The sequence below is a fragment of the Capra hircus genome, chromosome 1 (assembly GCF_001704415.2).
Source record: "Capra hircus breed San Clemente chromosome 1, ASM170441v1, whole genome shotgun sequence".
Classification (NCBI taxonomy): Eukaryota; Metazoa; Chordata; class Mammalia; order Artiodactyla; family Bovidae; genus Capra; species Capra hircus.
This window is the reverse complement of record NC_030808.1, coordinates 136,569,273-136,597,209: the sequence shown is the minus strand read 5'-3', so window position 1 is coordinate 136,597,209 and position 27,937 is coordinate 136,569,273. Positions and strand designations below refer to the sequence as shown.

At 37.3% G+C, this 27,937-nt stretch overlaps 1 protein-coding gene across 1 annotated transcript in view; it reads right to left on the bottom strand.

Annotated features, from left to right (window-relative positions):
* Positions 1-27,937, bottom strand: part of ACAD11 (acyl-CoA dehydrogenase family member 11) — a 113,760-nt gene that overhangs the window by 55,286 nt on the left and 30,537 nt on the right. The window contains exons 5-8 of the mRNA XM_018051271.1: positions 23,525-23,689; positions 3,509-3,650; positions 3,043-3,164; positions 1,103-1,209 (exon numbers count right to left, since the gene is read on the bottom strand). Coding sequence (XP_017906760.1) covers positions 1,103-1,209; positions 3,043-3,164; positions 3,509-3,650; positions 23,525-23,689 — 536 coding nt within the window. The remainder of the gene's footprint in view (positions 1-1,102; positions 1,210-3,042; positions 3,165-3,508; positions 3,651-23,524; positions 23,690-27,937) is intronic.

Here is a 27,937-nt window from a genome sequence, read left to right as displayed (position 1 = left end):
AGATGAAGTGTAAAATACAATGGTCCTAAAGTGATGTCAGGCCTCCCTGGTGGCTCAGACGGTAAAGAATCTGCATGTAATGCAGGAGCTCTGGGTTCAGTCCTTGGGTCAGGAAGTTCTCCTGCAGAAGGAAATGGCAACCCACTCCAGTATTCTTGCATGGAGAATTCCACAGACAGAGGAGCCTGGAGGGCTACAGCCCATGGTGTCGTAAAGAGTCAGACACACAGAGCAACTAACACTTTCACTTTCAAGGTGATGTCATGGAAACTTGTGGCTTGGGCAAAATTTCCAGGGGCAACATGATTCACGCGTTCAGTAAGTGCTATATATCACACTGGTTTTTTTTTTTTTTTCCTCTAACTTTTATTTTACATTGGAGAGTAGTTGGTTTACAATGTGTTAGTTTCAGGTATACCAAAGTGATTCAATTATACATATACATATAGTTATTCTTTATCAGATTTTTTTTCCCATAAAGCTTATGGGAATATTGAGTAGAGTTTCTTCCACTATACAGTAGGTTCTTGTTGATCATCTATTTTATGTATTGTAGTGTGTATATGTTAATCTCAATCCCCTAATTTACCCTCCCCTTGCATCACACTTGTTATATGGAGGTATGGTTTGAAAAAGTGTATTAGATGCCTCAGAAGTGCCCCACTAATGGACATATGAATTAAAAGATGCTTAAATGTCTGAATACAGTTTCATGCAATTTGATGGTGGAAGAGAGCAACATTTTTAAGCTTAATAAATCATCTTATATAATACGTAATTTAAAATAGGTATATGTAAGTAACAAACATTAGAAGGGAACATTTCAGAATTTTATCAATATCCTTAAAAGTTTATAATTCCACTTGGCAAAAGAGAAACCTCTTAATATTAAATTGATATTTCTTTATATGTGAAGTCAACTTATTTTCAAGCATAAAAGAGATTTACTAAAAAAAAAAAAAAAAAGAATAGCCATGGTTGACAGCAGTAATCCTTGTGTTGTAAGCAATAAAAACAATCCCTATCCTTCTAAAGCTTATGACCCTCACATACCTAATACAGGCTCTATTTGAATTAAACACGGAATCTATATTTTGCTTGCCTTTTTGAGAGCCGCAATCCAATTTCTGCCAGAGGTTGCACAACATTGGCATACTGGAAGCTATTTTCAGATGCATTATTTCCCAGAAGATATCTATTATAAATGCCCTATAAGTAAATTAACACAAAGTGATTAAAATTCAATGAAAAGTATTCTTCAGCTATCCAGTCTTCCCAGTTTCCCAGCTATGTGAATCACTAAACTTACAAACTACTAAGATATAAATCAGACTATCAATTCTATTAATTTACATGCAGGAAAAATCATGCCACTCCAAATGAAAGTATTACACGCTTATCTTCTGGCTAACATACTCTAATCATAACAGAATTATAGCTGGAAATCAAACCAAACTTCAAAATTACTTCAGCAGTTACCAAAGAAACCAAATTGGCAAGTTACATCATCTCTAAAGATCACTGTTCTACCTTCATAGTGGAGAAAAAAAAAATAAAATAAAGAAATTAAAATAAAATTAAAAATTACAAAACAAAAAGAAGGCAATGAAATGACTTCTAAGAATACTGTATCCCCTTTTTTGGACCTTTAATTAAGGTGAAACTCTTCTCCTTTGAATAGTGTTAGTGGAATGCTCAACTTTTTTTTTTTTCTTACCTCTCCCTATTCTGTGCCTCCATCATAATATATTCTCTGGTTCCCTGCCCCAAACAGTATCAACTGAATTTCATTAGTTTATTTCTGTATATAATTCTTTGTACAATATTAACACTGTAATCCAATTTCACATTTCTAGTTAACATGGAATGTTTATGATCATCTCTAAAGTTACTACTATATAGTTTATGACATAGAGTAGTTTATGACATATTAATTTCAATCATAAACCATGTCAAGTTTTCATTTGAAATGAAAATCCATTTTAATTTGAAAGCCTATTTGGTATCTTTTTTGTGGAAACTGACAAATACAGAAACATACCATAAACCTTATTGTGAGAAATCCATCCAAGCAACAAGATTAATTAATATGATTAATATGATTCTAAACTACAGGATGAGATGTAACACAACAATTTCTTAGAAGATATTTCAAGTATTGGAGGACAGCATGGACTCTGAGGACAGGGAAAAATAACCATAATTTACCTTAATCTTTTTTTTCCCATTCCCTTTGTTTCTAAAATCTCTTATTTACTTGTTCTTCCTATAAATCCTAACCCCTTGCCAGTGATGAAGCATCTTAATTTCTTAAATAAACAAAGATTCAAACTTAGGTTAATGAAAAATTAGTTTAACGAGGTAGTATAATGAAGAATGCATTTGTTTAAACTGTAAATTAAAAAAAAACTGTACTTATATTCAACTTTCTCTCAAAATTTGTCATATTATTAGGAAAAAAGACAGTTTGCTTATCTTCACTCAAAAACATAATTAAGAGGCTTCTGTATGCTAGGTACCGTGCTAGGCTTTGGGAAATACAATGATAATTCTTTCCTCACCATCAGCCCTGATTAATGAATGGCTTTACAATCTGAATCAGACATCACATTAGGAGTTTAGCTCTTTCTTATATTGATATTCAGGAAATAACCAATTTTCACATGCTTTTCTTCTTTTTGTCATTGTGTCTTTCTCTCTCCCTTCCTCCATCTTTTTGGTCTATTATACCACATTTGCTACTCAACTTTTTCCCTTGCCAAATTCCTATTCTGTAAACTCTGGATTTATATTTTATCCATGTTTGGTATTTGTCATTGTGGAAAATAAATTGATCTGAAGATATTATATAAGGGAATTCTCTAGTCCAGTGGTTAAGATTCTGTGCTTTTACTGTCAGGGGCCTGGGTTCAATTTCTGGTTAGGGAATTGATTCCACAAGCCAAGCCAAAAAAAAAAGAATGTAACACCCCCCAAAACCAAAAATATTTTCAAGAGTACATCAGTAAGTAACAGTGAAACACATGCTAAAAAATTAATTACCTGTGCTATTCCAGCCATTTTAAAATATGAAAGGGCAAGAAAGAAATTCCAGTTAGGAAGATTAGGATTAATTCCCCTGCAGTGGCAATATATTGAAATCAGTTCTTCCATTGATGGTATCCCTATAAAAACAGTACATACCATGAACTTTAATAAAAATGTCAGGGTGAATAATTTTAAATGTCATAATACATATAAAATTGAATATAAAACCATTTTCTACAAAGCAAAACATGCTCCAAGTATTTATTTCCAAAAGGATACTATATAGAAATAATTACATTTTGTCACAAATTACTTAAAGTGGAATGGCACACTTTAAAAAAATTGAAAAAGATGATTTAAAAACATTTCAAGAAACAAATAAAAGCTGGTTATCTAAGATTATAAAATTATCTTTTGTTAATTATGGAGAGAAATACAATTTTACCTTAACAGAAATTTAGGCAACATTATGTTTTCATACCTATGTTTTCTTGCAAATGATGGCTTTGATTTCCCAATGAAACAGTCCTTGGCCAAAAGTAGAACATGGAGAGATGAGCCAGGTCTAACAAAGGATGACCAATGGTTGAAAGCTCCCAATCAAGCACAGCTATAACTCGAGACTGTAATTAAAAATAAAAAGATTTTAATATATGATTTTAAAATTTAAAAAATAAAAAACTAAAAAAAATAAATCCAAAAGAACTAAAATAAGGAAAAAAAATGAAATAGAATATATTGAAAATCATATTTTCCATCAAAAGCAAATGTGAAGCTGTGGTTTGCAGTTTTTACCCACAGTGGCACAATTCACTTATCAAATAATATCCTGCTTCCATGATTGGCTCTCAGTTCTTCATTTTACTTTACATAGCCTTAACATGTCTACTAAAGAGTGGAGGCAAGAGCAGTTGAAAATATTTGACTGGAAGTTAACTATGATAAAAGAAGAAATTCTAACAATTACTTATAATTTAAGAATCTATGCTCTAATAATGAATCTAGCAACATGACAAATATTTCACTCCTATGGAAACAGTAATTTTTTAAAGTAAGTTATTTTATGCTGCAGATACAAAAAGGTAATTGTTATAAAAGATGCTGCTTGTTTTATGAATATAAAATCAATCATCATATAGCAACATGATAAAAGAGCAGTGTAATTTGGAATCAATAACAGCTTTCCTCATGCTACTTTGTAACAATATATATCAAAGGAATATAAATTTTTATGTTAGGAACATAGGGCATTCAACTGAAAATACAAGCAATCTGCAGAATAATATGTGTACTATGATCCTATTTAAATAAAAAGGTTGCAAATGAATACTCAAAGTTGAAAGAATACACACCAAACTGATAACAATGACTATGGTTGCTTCAAGTTAGGTAGGAGGGATGGGATATGGGAGGAGGCACTCCGTTGGAGGGTCTGTACAGGAAGAGTAACTAAATAGGATTTGTATTTTAAGGTCACTAGCTGCTATGTTTTGAACAGATTGTAGGGGAGCAAACAGGAGACTGCAGCAACAATTTAGCCAAGATTATCTAAGCCATATAAAACAGCAGAGTTCATTTAGGCAATGCATATTATTGCATTTCATGCCTTTATGTATCTTTGTATGTGTTTGTACTCCCTTACGTCAGTCACATATTTGTACACATTATTGTAGCTTTAAGGAAAATGTGGTCTGTGGAACCACACAGACCTGAATTCAAATCCTAGCTCTACAATTTAGTGAAAGAAAGCCAAACTTGTTCAGCCATGTCTGACTCTTTGTGACCCCATGGACTATACATTCCAAGGAATTCTCCAGGCCAGAATACTGGAGTGAGTAGCTGTTCCCTTCTCCAGGAGATCTTCCTAACACAAGGATTGAACCCAGGTCTCCTGCATTGCTGGTGGATTCTTTACCAGCTGAGCCATGAGGGAAGCCCTCCATCATCTACTGGCTGTGTAATTCTGGACAGTTAACTCTGCAGTTCTGGACTAGTTAACACTTCAGATTTTCAATTTAAGTAACCATAACATATCTGGTGTAGAGTTAGTGTGAATATGAAATAAAGGTAGGTAATATGTCCATTTTGTTTATCAGAGTCTATTTAAGTACCTAGCACACAGTAGGCGGCTAAAATGTATTTATCCAATGAATAAGTACAGAGCCTGGCATATGACAGGCAATAAAAAATTTTCTATTATGACTATGGAAAAATTGATCATTACTTCCTCCATGATTTGACTTCATAAGACTTTTTATGGTTGTGATTATACTGAATTATCAGTTAAATTTGCTTTAAAAAAAGGATTGGATGCATTTTTGTCCATACCATTCTGTTTTTTCTGTGCTCCTAACATCCAAAGAAAACTAGCACTTCCTCTGCACAACTGGCCTATGGGCTTCACTGGTGGCTCAGTTGGTAAAGAGATGCTTACAATATAGGAGACCCAGGTTTGATCCTTGGGTTGGGAAGATCTCCTGGAGAAGGAAATGACAAACTACTCCAGTATTCTTGCCTTGGAGAATGCCATGGACAGAGAAGCCTATAGTCCATGGGGTCACAAGAATCAGACATAACTGAGCGACTAAACTTAATCCAGCTCAACAGAAGCTTCATTTTGTTGATAATCAGCCACGATATTTATAGTGCATGTAGATTAAAAACAAACTAGCCACAACTGGGTTGATTCCAAGTATACATCAACAGATGACTGGTTTAAAAAGACATGGTATATACATAAGGGAATATTACTCAACCATAAAAAAGAATGCAATATTGCCATCTTGTAGCAACAGGGAGAGACTTAAGGAATATTTGCTGAGTAAAATAAGTCAGAGAAAGACAAATACTGTATGAAATAATCTACATGTGGAATCTAAAAAGTAACACAAATGAATGCACATATAAAACATAAAGAGACACAGATACAGAAGACAAACTTGTGGTTACCAAAGGGGAAAGGGAAGGGGGAGGGACAAATTAGGGATATGGCATTAACAGATACAAATTATTATATATGAAACAGATAAGCAACAAAAATATATTGTATAGCACAGAGAATTATACCGATTATCTTATTATAACCTATCTGGGATGAGTTCACCTCCTCTCATGAGCACATCAAAATAACAATGATAAGCAGAACAATAACTGATGAAAAAGACCAGAACCAACCAGAAAAGATCATCTACAATTAAAGACAAAAGAAGGGACCACATCAGGATGAGTAGGACAGGTGGACTTGCAATATAGTCAAGTCCCATATCCCTAGGTGGATATCCACAAACTGTACAATAATTCCACAATAGAGGTTCTCCCATAAGAGTATGAGATCTGAGCCCATGTGAGGCTCCCCATTCTAGGGGTTCCGTACCAGGAAAATGAACCCTCAGAGCATTTATTTGGCTTTGAAGGTCAGTGGAGCTTACTTTTGGAAGGTACCAGAGGACTGGGGAAAATATAGACTTCACTTGTAAAGGGTGCACACAAAATCTCACACCTTCCAGGATCTCAAAATAAAAGTCATAATTTCATAGGGACCTGGGTCAGATCTAACTGCTGGTTTCAGAGAGTCTCTCAGAGAGGTAGGAGGCAACTGCAGCTCACCCTGGGGACAAAGACACCAGTGGCAACCTGCCGGGAGCCAGTGTGAGGAAGCCCGCCCGTGACAAGGTCATGAGGAAGGAAGCTGACATACGCAAGGCGTGCTCAGACTTCAGGGACCCCTCTGGAAATTCCTAAGCACGTACCCCAACAAAAATCTGCCGGCTTTTGTGCTCTGCTTTTCCACTCTTCTGACATTTTCTGGAAAAAGTCAATTCAGGGCTTTAGTCTTCTGCATTTGAAAGAGTGTTTCAATCCAAAAAACCCCTCCGATGGCTTTCTAGCCTGCCTGCAGGACTCTGCGAGTGTGATTGTTTGAGGCCTCCTGACCGCAGGAGGCACAGGAAGCTTAAAACATCCTAGGAATGTAGGGGCTTCCGAAGAGTCAAAATCTTTAGAATAGGACTGATTAAGAGTTTCATTTGTTGAGTCAATGCTTGCTGCCAAATTTTCATATCCTTTATTTTTAGATATAGTTGGTATATAGAAAAACAAGTAGTAGACCTGGTATTAGCAACATTAGATCTTCGAGTTAAGTACCTTCTTTGTTATATCCCACTGCACCTTTGTTCTATAGAGACGTAACTTTAATGCTTTAAGGAAATGTAGATTAAAGAAAAACACTTCAGGGGAAACAAAATTAACATTCATTAAGGAAGAGAGCTAAAAAGTGTTAACAAGCCTCTTGGCCAGAAGATAATGTAAATCACCTGAGACCTTTTGTATACAAAATGATATACGGAAAGAATCTGGGTTGGGAACGCTACATAATTTTGTGTTACCCATTGATCTCCGTGTTTTATCGAAAGTATAAAAGGCCTTCTGAACAATAAAGGATGGGGGCCAGTTTCTCGGACCAGTTTCTCGAACTAGTCTCTCGGCCTGGTTTCTTGGGACTCTGGCTCCCCCCATGTCTCTCTCTCTCTTCTTCTCTCCCCTTCCCTCTCTCTGCTCTTTACTTTAACTTCAGGCTGAATCTCCATCTGGGGCGCGGAGGCTCGCCAGGTCTACTTACTTGCCCCGGCTGTTAAGACCAGCACGAAAGGGAGCTTAAGGCGAGGCACCCTTAGATATTCAAGCGGGCGCCGGTGGCCCAACGTAGATGGTGCAAATTCCTTGTCTGGAATTTTATTGGCCTTCCGCGTAAACCAAGCTATTCAGCCCTCTTCCTCCACTTAATCTTCTTATTACACTATAGTTTCTTAATCTAATCTTACATTAATAAACAAACAAGTCTTTCCACGCCAACGCCGTCCACCCTTCGAATTCCCTGGATCCACCGGGGCTGGACCCCGGCAGCAACCATTCTAGGGAGCTCCTTCTACCATGTGGACATTGGTGTTGGCAGGTGTCATTGCGGAATTCTCCCTCTAGTTAGCCCTAGGACCCAAACATGCCCCAACAAACTATAGTCACCAGTCCTGGGACACCTTAGGCCATGCAACTAACTGGGCCATCCATCAGCAGACAGGCTGCCTGAAGACCCCATGAGCCTGAAGCTGCCTCTGGACACAGCCCTTACCAACAGAGGGCCCAGGAACTTCCTCCACCCACCATAGGCAGGCACCAGATGCAAAAAAATCACAATTCTGCAGCCTGCAGACCCAGATCATTGACCAAAAGGCCATACCCTCCCCTGAGACAAACTTAGCCCTGGTTCTGCCCACTAGCAGGCCAATTCAAGCTTCTGGATACCCCAGCCTCTGTGTCAGAAACCCACCTACCACTGGCAGTAATCTGACACCAGCCCTAGAATCCCTGGATCCCGCAACTAGACTCTAAGACTTGCTCTGCCTTCCAGTAGTCTGGAAAAAACCCCAGGACCATCCATGCACAAAGCTATCAGGAAGGTTAAAAGACAAAAGTAGTAAAACCACTGATATCAACAATAAACACGTAAAGAATACAGAAACCATTTAGATGTAAAATATGATATAAAGAACAGTATTATGAGAGGAGGAGAGTACAAATGCAAGGTGGTTAAAATGCATCTGACATTGTGGTATCAGCAACTTAAAATAATACACATACTCATACACCTATTTACCTCATGGTAACCACAAACCAAAAATCTATAACATATATACACACAAAAAGAAAAAGGAATCCAAATATAACTCTAAAGACAGTCATCACATCACAAGAGAACAAAAGAAGAAAGGGAAATATAAAGGCCCACAAAACAACTCCAAAATAATTAACAAAATGGCAATAATAACATACATATCAATAATTCCCTTAAATGTAAATGTACTGAATGCTCCAATCAAAACACACAGAGTAGCTGAATGGATATAAAAACAAGACCCAAATAGATGCTGCCTACAAGAGACTCACTTCAGATCTAAAGATATACACAGACTGAAAGTGAGGGGGTGGAAAAAAAAAAAAAGGTGAGGTAGCAAAAGTTATATCAGACAAAATAGACTTTAAAATAAAGACTGTTACAAGAAACAAAGAAGGACAGTACATAATGGTCAAGGGAACAATCCAAGAAGAAAATATAATTGTACCTATATGTAACAACATATGCACCCAACATAGGAACATTTAAATGCATAAAGCAAATATTAACAGACATAAAGGGGGATATCAACAGTAACACAATATTAGTGGGGGACATTAGCATCCTACTTACATAATGAACAGATCATCCAGACAGAAAATCAATAAGCCTAAAATGACACATTAGAAAAGATGGATTTAATTCATATATACATAGAATATTCATCTGAATATTGTGCAGCAGAATACACTTTCTTTACAAGTGCACATGGAACATTCTCCAGGAGAGATCATATGCTGGCCACAAAACAATCCTCAGTAAATTTAAGAAAACTGAAATCATGTGAAGCATCTTTTCTGACCACAATGTTGTGAGACTAAAACTCAACTACAAAAAAAGAAAAACTGCAAAAAAACACAAACACATAGAGGCTGAACAATAAAGTACTAAATAATGCATCACTGAGGAAGTCAAACAGGAAATAGAAACATACCTAAAGATAAAATGAAAACATGATTTGAAATTTATAAGATTTACCAAAACCTGTTCTAAGAGGGAAATTTACACTTATAAAAGCTAAATCAGAAAAGAAAATCTCAAACAACCTAACTTTACACTTAAAGGAACTAGAAAAAGAATAAACAGGAGAAAAGAAATCATAAAGATCAGAGAAGAAATAAATTAGAGACTAAAAAATCAATAGAAAAGAATAATGAAACTAAAAGCTCACTCTCTGAAAAGATAAGCAAAATTGATAAATCTTTAGCCAGATATATTAAAAAACAAAAGAGAGAAACCAAATCCATACAATCAGAATTGAAACAGAAGAAGTTAAAACTGACATCACAGAAATATAAAGATTCATGAGAGACCACTATTAAACTATACGCCAATAAAATGAACCACCTCAAAGAAATGGACAAATTTTTAAAAAGGTACAATCTTCCAGGACTGAACCAGGAAGAAATAGAAAATATGAACAGATCAATTACCAGTAAGCAAACTTAATCAGTAATTACAAAATCTAGGACCAGTTGGCTTCATGAATCAAGTCTACCAAAATTTACAGAAGAGTTAATGCTTATCCATTTTAAATTATTCCAAAAAACTGTAGAGGAAGGAACATTTCTGAACTTGTCCTTTGCAGCCAGAATCACCTTGATACCAAAACCAGACAAAGATACTGCAAAAAAGAAAATTATAGGCCATTATCACTGATAAACATAGATGCAAAAATCCTCAACCAAATACTAGTAAATCAAATAACTGTAGACTAAATACAACAATACTATAAAAGGATCATGCACCATGATCAAGTGGGATTTACCCTAGGTATGCAAAGATTTTGTAATATCTGAAAACCAATGTGATACACCACATTAACAAATTGAAGATTAAAAACATGAACAACCCAATACATGTAAAAAAAGGCTTTTGAAAAATTCAAAATCCATTTAATTCATATACCCATTATATCTACTACTGTGGGTAAGAATCCCTTGGAAAGAATGGAGCAGCCCTTACAATCAACAAGAGAGTCCAAAATGCAGTACATGGGTGCAGTCTCAAAAATGACAAAATGATCTTGGTTTGTTCCAAGGGAAACCATTCAACATCACCGTAATCAAATTCTATGTCCCAACCAATAATGTCAAAGAAGCTGAACTTGAATGGTTCCATGAGGACCTCCAAGACCTTCTAGAACTAACATCAAAACAAGATGTCGTTTTCATTATAGGGGACTGGAATGCAAACACAGGAAGTCAAGAGACACCTGGAGGAACAGGCAAGTTTGACCTAGGAGTACAAAATTAAGCAAGGTAAAGGCAAACAGAATATGGCTAAGAACCTCTTCCAACAACACAAGAGATGACTCTACACATGGACATCACCAGATGCTCAATATCAAAATCAGATTGATTATATTTTTTTCAGCTGAAGATGAAGAAGCTCTATACAGTCAGCAAAAAACAAGACCTGGAGCTGATTGTGGCTCAGATCATGAACTCCTTGCTGCAAAATTCAAACTTTTATTCAAGAAAGTAAGGAAAACCACTAGGCCATTCAGGTATGACTTAAATCAAATCCCTTATGATTTTACAGTGGAAGTGATGCAAAGATTCAAGATATAGATCTGATAGATAATAAACTGTACAGGAGGCAGTGACCAAAACCGTCCCTAAGAAAAAGAAATGCAAAAATGCAAAATAGTTGTCTGAGGAGGACTTACAAACAGCTGAGAAGAGAAGAGAAGTAAAAGGCTAAGGAGAAAGAGAAAGATATACCCAACTGAATGCAGAGTTCCAGAGAAAGCAAGGAGAGATAAGAAAGCCTTCTTAAGTGAATAATACAAAGAAATAGAAGAAAATAATAGAATGGGAAAGACTAGAGGAGGTCTTTTAAAAAAAATTGGATACCAAGGGAACATTTCATGCAAAGATGGGCACAATAAAGGACAGAAACAGCAAGAACCTAACAGAAAGAGAAAAGATTAAGAAGAGGTGGCCAATCATACACCATGATCAAGTTGGGTTTATCCCAGGGATACAAGGATTCTTCAATACTCGCAAACCAATCCATGTGATACATCATATAAACCAATTGAAAGATAAAAACCATATAATAATCTCAATAGATGTAGAACAAATCTTTGACAAAATTCACTACCCATTTATGATGAAAAACTCTTCAAAAAAGGGGCATAGAAGGAACCTACCTCAACATAGTAAAGGCTGTATATGATAAGCCCACAGCAAACATCAGTTTTTCAATGGTGAAAAACTGAAAGCATTCCCTCTAAGATCAGGAATGAGATAAGGGTACCAACTCTCACCACTATTAGTCAACATATTTTGGAAATCCTAGCTATAGCAAGCAAAGAAGAAAAAGAAATAAAAGGAATCCAGATCAGAAAAGAAGAAGTAAAACTCTCCCTGTTTGCAGATGACATGCTACTATTCATGGAAAACTCTAAAGATACTTTCAGAAAGTTACTGTAAGTTAATCAGTGAATTTAGCAAAGTCATAGGATACAAAAATCAATGCACAGAAATTACTTGCATTTTATAAACTAACAATGAAAAACTCAGAAAGAGAAATTAATGAATCAACTCCATTCACCACTGCAACAAAAAGAATAAAATATCTAGGAATAAACCTACCTAAGGAGACAAAAGAACTGTATACAGAAAATTATAAGACACTGATGAAAGAAATCAAAGAGAACATAAAACAGATAGAGAGATATTCCATGTTCCTGGGTAGGAAGAATCAATATTGTGAAAATGACTATACTACCAAACACAATCTACAGATTCAATGTGATCCCTATCAAACTGCCAATGGCATTTTTTCACAGAACTAGAACAAAAAAATTCACAATTCATACGGAAATACAAAAGACCCCGAATAGACAAATCAATCTTGAGAAAGAAGAATGGAGCTAGAGGATCAACCTTCCTGACTTCAGACTATACTACAAAGCTACAGTCATAAAGACAGTATGGTACTGGCACAAAACCAGAAATATAGACCAATGGAACAAGATAGAAAGCCCAGAGATAAACCCATGGGTACCTTATTTTTGACAAAGGAGGCAAGAATATAGAATGGGGCAAAGATAGCCTCTTCAATAAATGGTACTGGGAAAACTGGACAGCTACATGTAAAAGAATAAAATTAGAACACTTCCTAACACCATATACAAATATAAACTCAAAATGGATGAAAGATCTAAATGAAGAGCAGAAACTATAAAACTCTTAGGGGAAAACATAGACAAAACACTCTATGACAAAAATCACAACAAGATTCTCCCTGACCCACCTCCTATAATAATGGAAATAAAAATAAATATATGGAAATAAAATAACATAATGGAAATAAAAAAAAATTTTTTTATCTTTATGCTCAAAAATCCCATATGATTATGGGACCTAATTAAATGCTTTTGCACAGCAAAGGAAACTATAAACAAAGTGAAAAGACAACCCTCAGAATGAGTGAAAATAATAGCAGATGAAAAAACTGAAAAAGGAGTACTATCCAAAATATATAAGAAGCTCATACAACTCAATACCAGAAAAACAAACAACCCAATCAAAAAGTGGGAAAAAGACATTTCTCCAAAGAAGACATACAGATGACTAACAAACACAAGAAAAGATGCTCAACATCACTCATTATTAGGAAATGCAAATCAAAATTACAAAGAGATATCACCTCAGACCAGTCAGAATGGCCATCACCAAAGAGTCTACACACAATAAATGCTGAAGAGGGTGTGGAGAAAAGGGAATCCTCTTTCACTGCTGATGGGAATGTAAATTGATACAGCCACTATGGAAGATGGTATGGAGATTCCTTAGGATAAAACCATCATGCTGCTGCTGTTGCTAAGTCGCTTCAGTCGTGTCCGACTCGATACGACCCCATAGACGGCAGCCCACCAGGCTCCCTGGTCCCTGGGATTCTCCAGGCAAGAATACTGGAGTGGTTTGTCATTTCCTTCTCCAATGCATGAAAATGAAAAGTGAAAGCGAAGTTGCTCAGTCATGTCTGACTCTTAGCGACCCCATGGGCTGCAGCCCACCAGGCTCCTCCATCCATGGGGTTTTCCAGGCCAAGAATACTGGAGTCGGGTGCCATTGCCTTCTCCGACCATACAACCCAGCATTATCACTACTAGGCATATACCCTGAGGAAACCAAAATTGAAAAAGACACATGTACGCCAAAGCTCACTGCAGCACTATTTACAACACCTGGGACATGGAAGCAACCTAGATGTCCATCAACAGATGAATGCATAAAGAAGTTGTGGTACATATACACAATGGAATATTACTCAGCCATAAAATGGAACACATTTGAGTCCGTTCTAATGAGGTTGATGAATCCAGAGCCTATTATATAGAGTGAAGTAAGTCAGAAAGAGAAAAACAAATACCTTACATTAAGGCATATATATGGAATCTAGAAAGATGGTACTGATGAAATTATTTGCAGAGCAGCAATCAAGACACAGGGAGAAGGCAATGGCAACCCACTCCAGTACTCTTGCCTGGAAAATCCCATGGACGGGGGAGCCTGGTGGGCTGCCGTCTATGGGGTCGCAAAGTTGGACACGACTGAAGTGACTTAGCAGCAGCAGCAGCAATCAAGACACAGACACAAAAACCAGACTTTTGGACATGGGGGTGGCAGGAAGAAGGAGAGGGTGGGATATATGGAGATAGTAACATGGAAAGTTACATTACCATATGTAAAACACATAGCCAATGGGAATTTGCTGTATGACTCTGCTGCTGCTGCTGCTGCTGCTAAGTTGCTTCAGTTGTGTCCGACTCTGTGTGACCCCATAGACAGCAGCCCACCCCAGGCTCCCCCGTCCCTGGGATTCTCCAGGCAAGAACACTGGAGTGGGTTGCCATTTCCTTCTCCAGTGCATGAAAGTGAAAGGTGAAAGTGAAGCTGCTCAGTTGTGTCCGACTCTTAGCGACCCCATGGACTGCAGCCTACCAGGCTCCTCTGTCCATAGGATTTTCCAGGCAAGAGTACTGGAGTGGGGTGCCATTGCCTTCTCCGAATGTTTGGCATAAACCAGCACAATTCTGTAAAGCAAGTATCCTTCAAGCAGAATATAAATAAATTTAAAATTATTAAAAAAGGGCGGGGGGACAAGAATACACAGAAGAACTGTATAGAAAGGTCTTAATGACCTCGATAAACATGATGGTATAGTTACTTACCTAGAGCCAGACATACTGGAATGTGAAGTCGAGTGGGCCTTAGGAAGCATTACTACATGCTAGCGGAGGTGATAGAATTCCAGATGAGCTTTTTCAAACCCTAAAAGATGATGCTGTTAAAGTGCTGCACTCAATATGTCAGCAAATTTGGAAAACTCAGCAGTGGCCACAAGATGGAAAAAGGTCAGTTTTCATTCCAATTTCAAAGAAGGGCAGTGCCAAACAATGTTCAGACTACCATATAATTGCTCTCATTTCACGATAGCAAGGCAAAGCTCAAAATCCTTCAAGCTAGGCTTAAATGGTATGTGAACCAAGAACTTCCAGATGTACAAGCTGGATTTAGAAAAGGCAGAGGAACCACAGATCAAATTGCCAACATTTGCTGGAAACAGAGAAAACAAGGGGATTCCAGAAAAGCATCTACTTCTGTTTCATTGACTACGCTAAAGCCTTTATCGGTGTGGATCACAACAAACTGTGGGAAATTCTTAAAGAGACGGGAATACCAGACCACCTTATCTTTCTCCTGAGAAACCTGTATGCAGTTCAAGAAGCATCAGTTAGAACCTTAATGGAACAACGGACTGTTTCCATATTGGGAAAGAAGTGTGTCAAGGCTGTATATTGTCACCATGCTTATTTAACTTCTCTGCAGAATACATCATACAAAATACTGGGCTAGAGTCACAGGCTAGAATCAAGATTGCCAGAAGAAATATTAACATTTTCAGAAATATAGATGATACTATGCTAATGGCAGAAAAGGAAGTGGAATTAAAGAGCCTCTTGATGAAGGTAAAGGAAGAGAGCGAAAAAACTGGCTTAAAAATTCAACATTCAAAAAACTAAGATCATGGCATCTGGTCCCATCACTTCATGGCTAATAGACAGGGAAAAAGTGGAAATGGTGGCAGACTTTTTTTTCTTGGGCTCAAAAATCACTGTTGACAGTGACTGCAGCCACTAAACTAAAAGAAGAAAAGCAATGACAAATCTAGACAGTGTATTAAAAAGTAGACTTCATATTGCTGACAAAGGTCCATATAATCAAAGCTATGGTTTTTCCAGTAGTTATGTATAAATGTGAAAGTTGGACCGAAAAGAGGGCTGAGTGCCAAAGAATTGATACTTTCAAACTGTGGCGCTGGAGAATACTCTTGAGAGTCTTTTGGATAGCAAGGACATCAAGCCAGTCAGTCCTAAGGAAAATCAACCCTGAAATATTCATTGGAAGGGCTGATGATGAAGCTGAAGCTCCAAAACTTTGGCTATCTGATGCAAAGAGCCAATTCATTGGAAAAGACTCTGATGCTGGGAAAGTTTGAGGGCACGAGGAAAAGGGGGTGACAGGCAATGAGATGGCTGGATAGCATCACCTAATCAAAGGACATGAGTCTGAGAAAATTCTGGGAGATAGTGAAGGACAGGGAAACCTGGCATACTGTAGTCCATGGGGTTGCAAAGAATCGGACATGACTTAGTGATTGAACAACACTAACATTCATTTATGACATTTTTCTCAAGTAAGTTGGCACAGAGGGAACATATCTTCACATAATGACAGTCAATGACAACCCACAGTTAACATCATACTAAAACAGTGAAAAGCTGAAAGCATTTCCTCAATGATTAGGAACAACACAGGGATGCCAACTCTTATTATTTTTATTTAATATAGTATTGGAAGTCCTAGTCATAGAATCCAGACAAAATAAACAAAAGGAATTTAAATTTAAAAGGAAGAAGACTGTCACTCTTTGCAGATGACAAATGCTATACATATAAAATCCTAAAGATGCCACCAGAAAACAACTAGACCTCACCAGTGAATTTGGTAAAGCTTGGTAAAGCTGCAGACATAAAATTAATACACAGAAATTTGTTGTTTTTCTATAACTAACAATGACCTATCAGAAAAAGAAATCCCTGGTGGCTAAGTGGTAAACAATCTGCCTGCCAATGCAGGAGACATGAGTTTAATCCCCGACCAAGCAGGATCCGACATGCCGCAGAGCAGCTGAGCCTATGTGCCACAACTATTGAGCCTGTGCTCTAGAGCTTGAGAGCTGCAAATACTGAGCCCACATGCCACAGCTACTGAAACTCACATGCCCTAGAGCTATGCTCTGCAACAAGAGAAGCCACTGCAATGAGAAGCCCATGCCCTGCAACGAGAAAGCAGCCTCTGCTCCCTGCAACTAGAAATAAGTGACTGCAGTAAAGAAGACCCAGCATAGCCAATAATAAATAAATAAAATTAAAAACAATGTACTTAAAAAAGAAGGAAATAATCCCATTTATTATTGTATCAAAAAGAACAAAATACCTAGGAATAAACCTATCTAAGGAGGTAAAAGACCTGCAGTTGGAAAACTATAAGCAACTGATGAAAAAAATGAAGGTAACACAAACAGATGAAAAGATGTACCATGTTCTTGGACTAGAATAATTAATATTGTTAAAATGACCACTTTAACTCATTTAACTATGAGGGTTTCCCTCATAGCTCAGTTGTTAAAGAATCTGCCTGCAATGCAGGAGACCCTGGTTTGATTCCTGGGTTGGGAAGATCTGCTGGAGAAGGGATAGGCTACCCACTCCAGTATTCTTGGGCTTCCCTTGTGGCTCAGCTGGTAAAGAAACCACCTGCAATGTGGGAGATCTGGGTATGATCCCTGGGTTGAGAAGATCCCCTGAAGAAGGGAAAGGCTACCCACTCCAGTATTCTGGCCTGCAGAATTCCATGGACTGTATAGTCTGGCCTGCAGAATTCCATGGACTATCTAGTCCATGGGGTCACAAAGAGTCAGACATGACTGAGTGACTATCACTTTCACTCTAGGCAAGGTACAGATTCAGTGCAATACTTATCAAAATACCAATGGTATTTTTCACAGTAATAGAACAAATAATGTTAAAATTTGTATGGAGGGAATTCCCTGGTGGTCCAGGGGTTAGGACTCCATGCTTTCACCACTGAAGGCCTGAATTCAATCCCTGGTCAGGGAACTAAGATACCACAAGCTGTGCAGTGTGGCCAAGATAAAATAAAATTTTTATGGAAACATGAAAGATCTGGAATAGCCAAAACAATCTTGAGAAAAAGAACAGAAGTAGAGGACTCATGCTTCCTGTCTTCAGACAATAGTACAAAGCTATAGTATCATATCATCAAAACAGTATGGCATTGATACAAAAAATACACACATAAATCAATGGAACAGAATTGATAATGCAGACATAAATCCATACTCAATCAATCTATGAGAAAGGAGGCAAGAATATACAATGGAGAAAAAACAGTCTCTTCAACAACTGGTGCTGAGAAAACTGAACAGCTACATGTAAAATAATGAAATAAGAATATTTTCTCATACAAAAACAAAAATAAATTCAGAATGTATTAAAGACCTAAGTATAAGCCTGGAAACAAAACTTCTAGAGGAAAATACATAGAACACTCTGTGATATAAACTGTAGCAATATTTTTTTAGATCTGTCTCCTAAGACAAAGAAAATAAAAGCAAAAACAAACAAATGGTACCTAATTAAACTTAAAAGCTTTTGCACAGCAAAGGAAGCTATCAACAAAATAAGAAGACACCCTGTTAAATGGGAGAAAATATTTGCACATAATATGACCAATAAGGGGTTAATATCCAAAATATGTAAACAGCCCATACAACTCAATATTTTTAAAAAAAGCTGATTAGGGACTTCCCTGGAGGTGGGGGCCTAGGTTAAACTCCTTGTCAAGGAATTAGATCTCACATGGCACAACAAAGAATTTGCATGCTGCAAGGACTGAAGATCCCACATGCTGCAACTAAGACCCAGAACAACCAAAGATAAGTATTTAAATCTTTTTTAAAAATATGATTTAAATTGGGCACAAAACCTGAATATATCTTTTTCTAAAGAGGACATGCAGATGGCCAGTAGGCATGCAATGTTCAACACCGCTAATCATGAGGAAAATGCAAATCAAAACCACAATGAGGTATCACTTCACATCTGTCACAATGGCTACCAGAAAAGAGAACACAAACGGCAAATGCTGGTGAGAATGTAGAGAAACTGAACTCCTCATATAATGGTGGGAATATAAATTCCTGTAGCCCAATATTATTGAAAACAGTATGGAGGTTTCTCAAAAAACTAAACAGTACTATCATGTGTGCTGTACTGGGCTTAGTTGCTCAGTTGTGTCCGACTCTGTGACCCTATGGACTGTAGTCTGCCAGGCTCCTCTGTCCATGGAGATTCTCCAGGCAAGAATACTGGAGTGGGTTGCCATGCCCTCGTCCAGGGGATCTTCCCAATCCAGGGATCAAACCAGGGTCTCCTGCATGGCAGGCTGATTCCTTACCAACTGAGCTACCAGGGAAGCCCTAGTACTATTATATGACTCAGCAATTCCACTCCTGAGTACATTTCTGAAACAAAATAAAAACAGATTTGAAAAGATACGTGAATCCAGTGTTCACATCAGCACTATTTATAGTTATAATGGTCAAGATATGGAAGCAACCTAAGTGTCCGCCAACAGATGAATGCATATAGAGGACGTGTTATACATACACAATGGAATGCTACTCAGTCATTAAACAGAAGGAAAGTTTGCCATTTGCAACAACATACATGGACTTGGAGTGTATTATGCTTAGTAAAAGAAGTCAGACAGATAAAGACAAAGGCTGCTTGATATCACTTATATGTGGAATCTAAAAAATAAAACAAACTAATGAATATAACAAAAAAGAAACAGATTCATAGATTCAGAGAAGAAACTACTGGTTACCCATGGGAAGAGGGAAAGGGGAGGGGCAATACAGTGGTAGGGAATAAAGAGGTACAAACTATTATGTATAAAATAAGCTATATTGTACAATACAGGGAATATAGCCAATATTTTATAATAACTATAAATTGAATACAACATTTAAATATCATGAATCACTATACTATACATCTGTAATATATAATACTGTCCTCCGTCCATGGGATTTTCTAGGCAAGAGTACTGGAGTGGGTTGCCTTTTCCTTCTCCAGGGAACTTCCCTACCCAGGGATCAAACCCAGGTATCCTGCATTGTCTACAGAAGCTTTACCGTCTGAGCCACCAGGAGAGTCAATATATAATACTGTACATCAACTATACTTTAATTTTTAGAAAGTAACAACTTTTCTTGGTAGTGGCTTAGGAAAAATGTCAACCAGCAGTCTGCATGAAGGAGAGGACTGAAATACCTTCAGCAATATCAAGGGAACTTCCAGGGAATGTCCCTATAAAGCAGCTTATGCTGAAAAGTGACTAAAAAGATAAAAATGAATCAAGTCTAAATGCTGAGAATAAGAGTCTAGATGTAAAAAGCAACTTGACAGTTTGAGAAGAACAGAAAAGATTTGAAAAAGGGATTAAAATTTTTTCACAGATTTTATAGAGAGAAGTTAGAGCCTAGATGAAATTATGCAGCAAAAATATGTCCCACACCCTATTAATCTGACTTTATGACTTTATTCTGCAGCAAAAATATGATGAATCAAGATCAGGGTTGGAGATTATATATATAGTCAAGAGTTGAGAAGATTCTGGAATAACAAGTAACTTCTTACATTATTTTCACACACATTCATTGTCAAAAAATTATTTTTTCATTGATAATAGAGAAGGTAGTTTTTTAAATGACTGATCATGCCGAAATAGGCCAGGCAGGGTGAGAGGTCAGATGAAGTCATAAGGGGTTCATGAATTCTAAAGTAAGAGCAATCAAATTTGTAGCATCTCAGGTGAGATATAAATAAGAGAAGTGGAAGGTAGTGAAAAGAAAAGTGAAAGTGTTAGTCACTCAGCCGTGTCCGACTCTTTGTGATCCCATAGACTGTAGCCTGCCAGGCTCCTCTGTCCATGGAATTCTCTAGGCAAAAATATTGGAGTGGGTTGCCATTCCCTTCTCCAGAGGATCTTCCTGACCTGGGGATAGAACCCAGGTCGCCCACAGAGCAGGCAGATTCTTTATCATTTGAGCCATCAGGGAAGCCCAGAAGGTAGTGAGGATGTGGTCAAAGACAAGGGTCTAAGTTTCTAGATTACCAAAACTGACCAGTTCCAGGGGAGATGAGAAGCAGGACAGTGTAGAATGAAGTCAGTAGGCCTGTGTTCAAAACTTGGTTTTATGACCAAAGAGCATATTAAGGGTATCTAAAACTATTTGTAAAGTAAAAAGATTGGGAAAAACACATCCCCATGTATTTTGTAGCAATAAAATTAAATTTTATAACTAAACTTTTCCCCAACTACACTGGCATCTTAGAAATAATGGGGGAATTAAGAAGAAAAAAAAACCATTAAAAATACATTGTGCTTTGCATATCAAATCTTTTTTTTTTCATAAGACAACATATAAAATGCTGCAAGGCAGATGACTTCAGAAGAACCAGTGTACTTATATTTATCTAAAATACATCTGACTACTAATTACTGAAGGCAGATGAAATATCTATGGGTTTATCTGTTCCTAGTTAAACCTATTTATCTTTCAAGCTGAAATGGCAATATGTATACTAAACTCCAAAATCTTAAACATTTCTCTGCCAGATGGCTGATTTATATTTGGAAAGTTAATAATCTTTTCCAGGAAAACTGGAGTTCGTTTAAACATTTCATTGAGCATGTTGTTACTGAAACACTTGCTCAAATATGCTTCAAATACTTTATATATCAGTAACTACAAATTAACTAGGGATTGTGAAACTGAGTAACATGGTTCAGGTTTTTTTATTCCCTTTAGTAATTTTCTATTGGCTTACCACACGCATTCCTGGATGGTTTATCATTCAAAATTGTTTTTGTTTTTATTCCTTAATTACTGAGTTTTCTGATGACAAAACAAAAATAAGCTATTGCTTGGGGGAAAAAAAATAAAACATCAAACCTTAAACATCACAGGAATATAAGTTCATAAGCCTCCTATAATCCCATTCCCTATACCACTGTTTAGGTTTTAGTACATATTTACCAAAGAGTAAAGATTTTACTTTGTCCTAATTTTTTCTAAATAATAGAACTTGATAGGATATCTTAGAAAACTAGAATATAAAAACAGAGGGGAAAAGAAGAAAAGAATTAAAATAAAGTCAGCATCAGCTCCATATCAATTACCTCACTTTAGCTTCTTGGGAACCCTGATTTTGTTTTTCCCCCCAATTCAAAATGCACACAATATCAATTTCCTGGCTTTGATAATAATTTACTATAGTTGTGTGAGATCTCTTAGGGGAATGTGGATGATGGATACACAGCCCCCTCTATACTATTTTTATAACTTCTTGTGAATCTTTAAAGATTTTCAAAATTAAAAGCTACAACAAAAATGGAGGCACAGAGGTGGGGAGAGCCATACTACTGGAGAACAAAAATTAAGCATAAATAGATGAGATGGAAACAGTTACTTAGTGATTAATTATAATCAGTTCTTTTAGCATAGATTCATTCAGAAACATGTAACTGTTGTATAAATGAGTAAGATGCATTTACTGCTTTATAGGAGGTTTTAGTCTAGAAGGTCCCCATTTACTCAGCATTTACCATATAGGCTTTAGAAACAAAAGTAAGAAAAAGATTAAAGATACAATCCTTACCCTCAAAGGAAAAATAAAAAGCTTTCAATCATATTCTTAGGAACATGTATAGCTGAGCACAAACATACACATACTAAACTTGTTATAATCCAGGGACTGATATTTCAATTTGTGAAGTGCCTTCATGAAAAAGAAAAATGGTCTAATTCCCTACTTATTTATGAAATTTTAAACTATTATTCAATATTTTCCTCCATCCTCTTCCTACAGGAAAAGAATATGAAACCCAGAAGCTCAGCACGTGAATTTAGAGCAGCTCTTCTGGCCCTACAACATTTCAGCATTCTGAGAAAACTAATGAACCCAGAAAATCTTGCCCTGAGGAGGATTCAGGAACTGTAAATCTTTCACATCAGTGTTAGAATACTAAGGGCCGAATGTCTTGCCCAAAGGCATGTAGGTAAACTGAAGTACTTTCTTTAGTCCCACCACACTCTTTCAATTCTAGGCCTCACTATGCTCAGTGGAGGAAGATTATAGTTTTGATTTGTTTGTACTCTTTATGAAAATTACACTCAGTACATTTATACAGAGCAAGGTTCCATTAAATTCATACATGTTCTTTTGAAGCCTCAAAAGAATCTTTTGGAATTCTGTCCTCTCTGAGCTAATAATAATCAAACCAAAAATTCTCCAACAGGGGAAAAAAATGAAAATGAACCAGAAAAAAGAGCAAGAATATGTATAAGCTAAATATATTGAGTAGTTGAAAAACATCTTTGAAGAAAATAGCAACATGTATGTAAATTCCCAAATTATTTTAAAGTACTTTACTACTTTATGAGTAAAGGCCAGTATGAGACCTGGCCTTAAAGATAAGAAGATACCTATGCCAGATAATCTACAAGGCTCATTTCCAAAAATTGTGAGCGGTGAAGACAGTGTTGAATGTAGAGGAAAAATGGGGATGGTTTGGGCTTTTTCAGCACTCTAGGGGAACATCTACTTAGTACAAGTCAGACATACTCAATTTTTGTAAACAGGGGTTCCAATACCTCTTTAGGATGGAAAACTATGTTATCTAGTCTGAAATCTCCATGAATCAAATTTTCTTCATTGTCATTATCTGGCAAGTTTTTCATTAGCCAATCAGATAGCTGGTTCATGGCAGGGATGTCCTGATGAGCTGCAGCTTGATATTGCTTTGTCCAGGTTGATACCTAAAGATAAATAAATTTTTAAAATGACAGAGCTGAAAGTAGAACATAAGATTTAGCAATTTTTAAATTAAAACAAAATTCAATTATATCAAATTTAGGTTCAGTCTTTAATATTCAGGAATAATGCCTATGATTCTTAGTCTGAAACACTCGCATAGGCCTAGAAACTTCAACACTTAAGTTTCTCTCCCATCTAGTTCCATTCTACTTACCTAGACTTTTATCAGGGGGAAAAAAAAACTGGCCTATGAATCAAGAGGTGGAAGAAACATCAACAACCTCAGATATGCAGATGACACCACTCTAGTGGCAGAAATAGATGAGGAACTAAAGAGCCTCTTGATAAGGGTGAAGGAGGAGAGTGAAAGAGCCAGCTTAAAACTAAGTAAGGGGAAAAGGTGGAAGTAGTGACAGATTTGCTCTTCCTGGGCTCTAAAATGACTGTGGATGGTGACTGCAGCCATGAAACCACAATATGATTGCTTCTTGGCAGGAAAACTATGACAAACCTAAACAGTGTGTTGAAAAGCAGAGACATTACTCTGCCAACAAAGGTCTGTATAATCAAGGCTAGGTTCTTCCCAGTGGTCACGTGTGGTTTTGAGAGCTGGACCGTAAAAAAGGCAGAATGCCAAAGAATTGATGCTTCGAACTGTGGTGCTGGAGAACACTCCTGAAAGTCCTTTGGACAGCAGGGAGATCAAACCAGTCAATCTTAAGAGAAATCAACCCTGAATACTTGTTGGAAGGACTGATGCTGAAGCTGAAGCTCTAGTACTTTGGTCATCTGGTGCGAACAGCCGACTCATTGGAAAAGTCCCTGATGCTGGGAAACATTGAGGGCAGAAGGAGAAGAGGGTGTCAGAGAATGAGATGGCTGGATGGCATCATCAATGCAATGGATATGAACTTGGGCAAACTTCAGGCGATGGTGAGGGACAGGGAGGCCTAGTGTGCTGCAGTCCATGGGGTCACAAAGAGTCAGACACGACTTGCAACTGAACAACAACAATAGGAATCAAGAAATGTAGGTTCTAGCCTTTATGTGGCAATTATTTTGTAGAAGGAAAAAAAAAAGAACAAACACATATACCTACATATGAAAAAAATAGAAAATTTCTGAAAGGGTTACAAGAAACAAGTAGTCTCTGAAAAATGTTATACGGAGATTACAAAAATAAGGGAGACTTATTTCTCATTTTAATCTCCTTTTTTTTATTACTCATAGAATCTTCTAAAGAATCTTTGAAATATATTACAGACATGAAAATGCAAAGTTTTTTCCTATTTTTCTTAGAATAAATGCAATTAGGTCAACCTATTCTCAAAGTCCTCAACCAATTGAAATAATATTTACCTACTTATCTCTGTCTCTACTTTCTAAGGTATCTCTGTTCAATTTAGTACAGTAAAGACCTTCATCTTTGGAATCAGGGAGAGCTGGGTTTAAATTATGTTTAGGCCACTTATTTGTACATTACTTAATACCTGCAAGCATCAGTTGCCTCATCTGTAAAATGAGGGTATTAAAATCTATGTAATAGGGTTGTTACAAAGATTAAAAAACATTGGGTCTATAACTCATCTAGCATGGGACCTGGTATGTAGTGAGTATTCTTTCAACCTTAGTTCCTGCCTCTCTTCCTTCTTCCCCTTGAAACAGACATATGTACAAAGGGAAACAGCCCCATACTTAGCTGGTCTTGCTATTCCTTTGATGTGAAATTCTCATCATCTTTTCCCTATCACTGTAATTTTATTCTTCCTTAAATATACAGTACAAGACATATCTATCATACGAAGCATTCCTCAACTTTAACAAGGGCATACTTGTATCTACCCTCCAAATAGAACAGCTCTCATGATAAGTAACAAACAATTTACTGCCAGATACAGTTCAGTTCAGTTCAGTTGCTCAGTCATGTCCGACTCTTTGTGACCCCATAAATCGCAGCACGACAGGCCTCCCTGTCCATCACCAACTCCCAGAGTTCACTCAAACTCATGTCCATTGAGTCGGTAATGCCATCCAGCCATCTCATCCTCTGTTGTCCCCTTCTCCTCCGGCCCCCAATCACTCTGAGCATCAGGGTCTTTCCCAATGAGTCAACTCTTCTCATGAGGTGGCCAAAGTACTGGAGCTTCATTCCTTCCATAGAAATCCCCGGGGCTGATGTCCTTCAAAATGGACTGGTTGGATCTCCTTGAAGTCCAAGGGACCCTCAAGAGTCTTCTCCAACACCACAGTTCAAAAGCATCAATTCTTTGGTGCTCAGCTTTCTTCACAGTCCAACTCTCACATCCATACATGACCACTGGAAAAACCATAGCCTTGAATAGATGGACCTTTGTTGGCAAAGCAATATCTCTGCTTTTCAATATACTATTTAGGTTGGGCATAACTTTCCTCCAAAGGAGTAAGCGTCATTTAATTTCATGGCTAAAATCACCATCTGCAGTGATTTTGGAGCCCCTCAAAATAAAGTCTGACACTGTTTCCACTGTTTCCCCATCTATTTCCCATAAAGTGATGGGACCAGATGCCATGATCTTCGTTTTCTGAATGTTGAGCTTTAAGCCAACTTTTTCACTCTCATCTTTCACTTTCATCAAGAGGCCTTTTAGTTCCTCTTCACTTTCTGCCATAAGGGTGGTGTCATCTGCATATCTGAGGTTATTGATATTTCTCCCGGCAATCTTGATTTCACCTTGTGCTTCTTCCAGCCCAGTGTTTCTCATGATGTACTCTGCATAGAAGTTCAATAAGCAGGGTGACAATATGAAGCCTTGACATACTCCTTTCTTATATGGAACCGGTCTGTTGTTCCATGTTCGGTTCTAACTGTTGCTTCCTGACCTGCATATAGGTTTCTTAAGAGGCAGGTCAGGTGGTCTGGTATTCCCATCTCTTTCAGAATTTTCCACAGTTTATTGTGATCTACACAGTCAAAGGCTTTGGCATAGTCAATAAAGCAGAAATAGATGTTTTTATGGAACTCTCTTGCTTGATCCAGCGGATGTTGGCAATTTGATCTCTGGTTCCTCTGCCTTTTCTAAAACCAGCTTGAACATCTGGAAGTTCACGGTTCACGTATTGCTGAAGCCTGGCTTGGAGAATTTTGAGCATTACTTTACTAGCGTGTGAGATGAGTGCAACTGCATGGTAGTTTGAGCATTCTTTGGCATTGCCTTTCTTTGGGCCTGGAATGAAAACTGACCTTTTCCAGTCCTGTGACCACTGCTGAGTTGTCCAAATTTGCTGGCATATTGAGTGTAGCACTTTCACAGCATCATCTTTCAGGATTTGAAATAGCTCCATTGGAATTCCATCACCTCCACTAGCTTTGTTTGTAGTGATGCTTTCTAAGGCCCACTTGACTTCACATCCAGGATGTCTGGCTCTAGGTGAGTGATCACACCATCATGATTATCTGGGTCATGACACTCTTTTTTGTACAGTTCTGTGTAGTCTTGCCACCTCTTGTTAATATCTTCTGCTTCTGTTATGTCCATACCATTTCTGTCCTTTATCGAGCCCATCTTTGCATGAAATATTCCCTTGGTATCTCTAATTTTCTTGAGGAGATTTCTAGTCTTTCCCTTTCTGTTCTTTTCCTCTATTTCTTTGCATTGATCACTGAAGAAGGCTTTCTTATCTCTCCTTGCTATTCTTTGGAACTCTGCATTCAGATGCTTATATCTTTCCTTTTCTTCTTTGCTTTTTGCCTCTCTTCTTTTCACAGCTATTTGTAAGGCCTCCTAAGACAGCCAATTTGCTTTTTTGCATTTCTTTTCCATGGGGATTGTCTCTTGTACAATGTCACGAACCTCTATCTATAGTTCATCAGGCACTCTATCTATCAGATCTAAACCCTTAAATCTATTTCTCACTTCCACTGTATAATCATAAGGGATTTGATTTAGGTCATACCTGAATGGTCTAGTGGTTTTCCCCACTTTCTTCAATTTAAGTCTGAATTTGGCAATAAGGAGTTCATGATCTGAGCCACAGACAGCTCCTGGTCTTGTTTTTGCTGACTGTATAGAGCTTCTCCATCTTTGCTGCAAAGAATATAATCAATCTGATTTTGGTGTTGACCATCTGGTGATGTCCATGTGTAGAGTCTTCTCTTGTGTTGTTGGAAGAGGGTGTTTGTTATGACTACTGCGTTCTCTTGACAAAACTCTATTAGCCTTTGCCCTGCTTCATTCCGTACTCCATGGCCAAATTTGCCTGTTAGTCCAGGT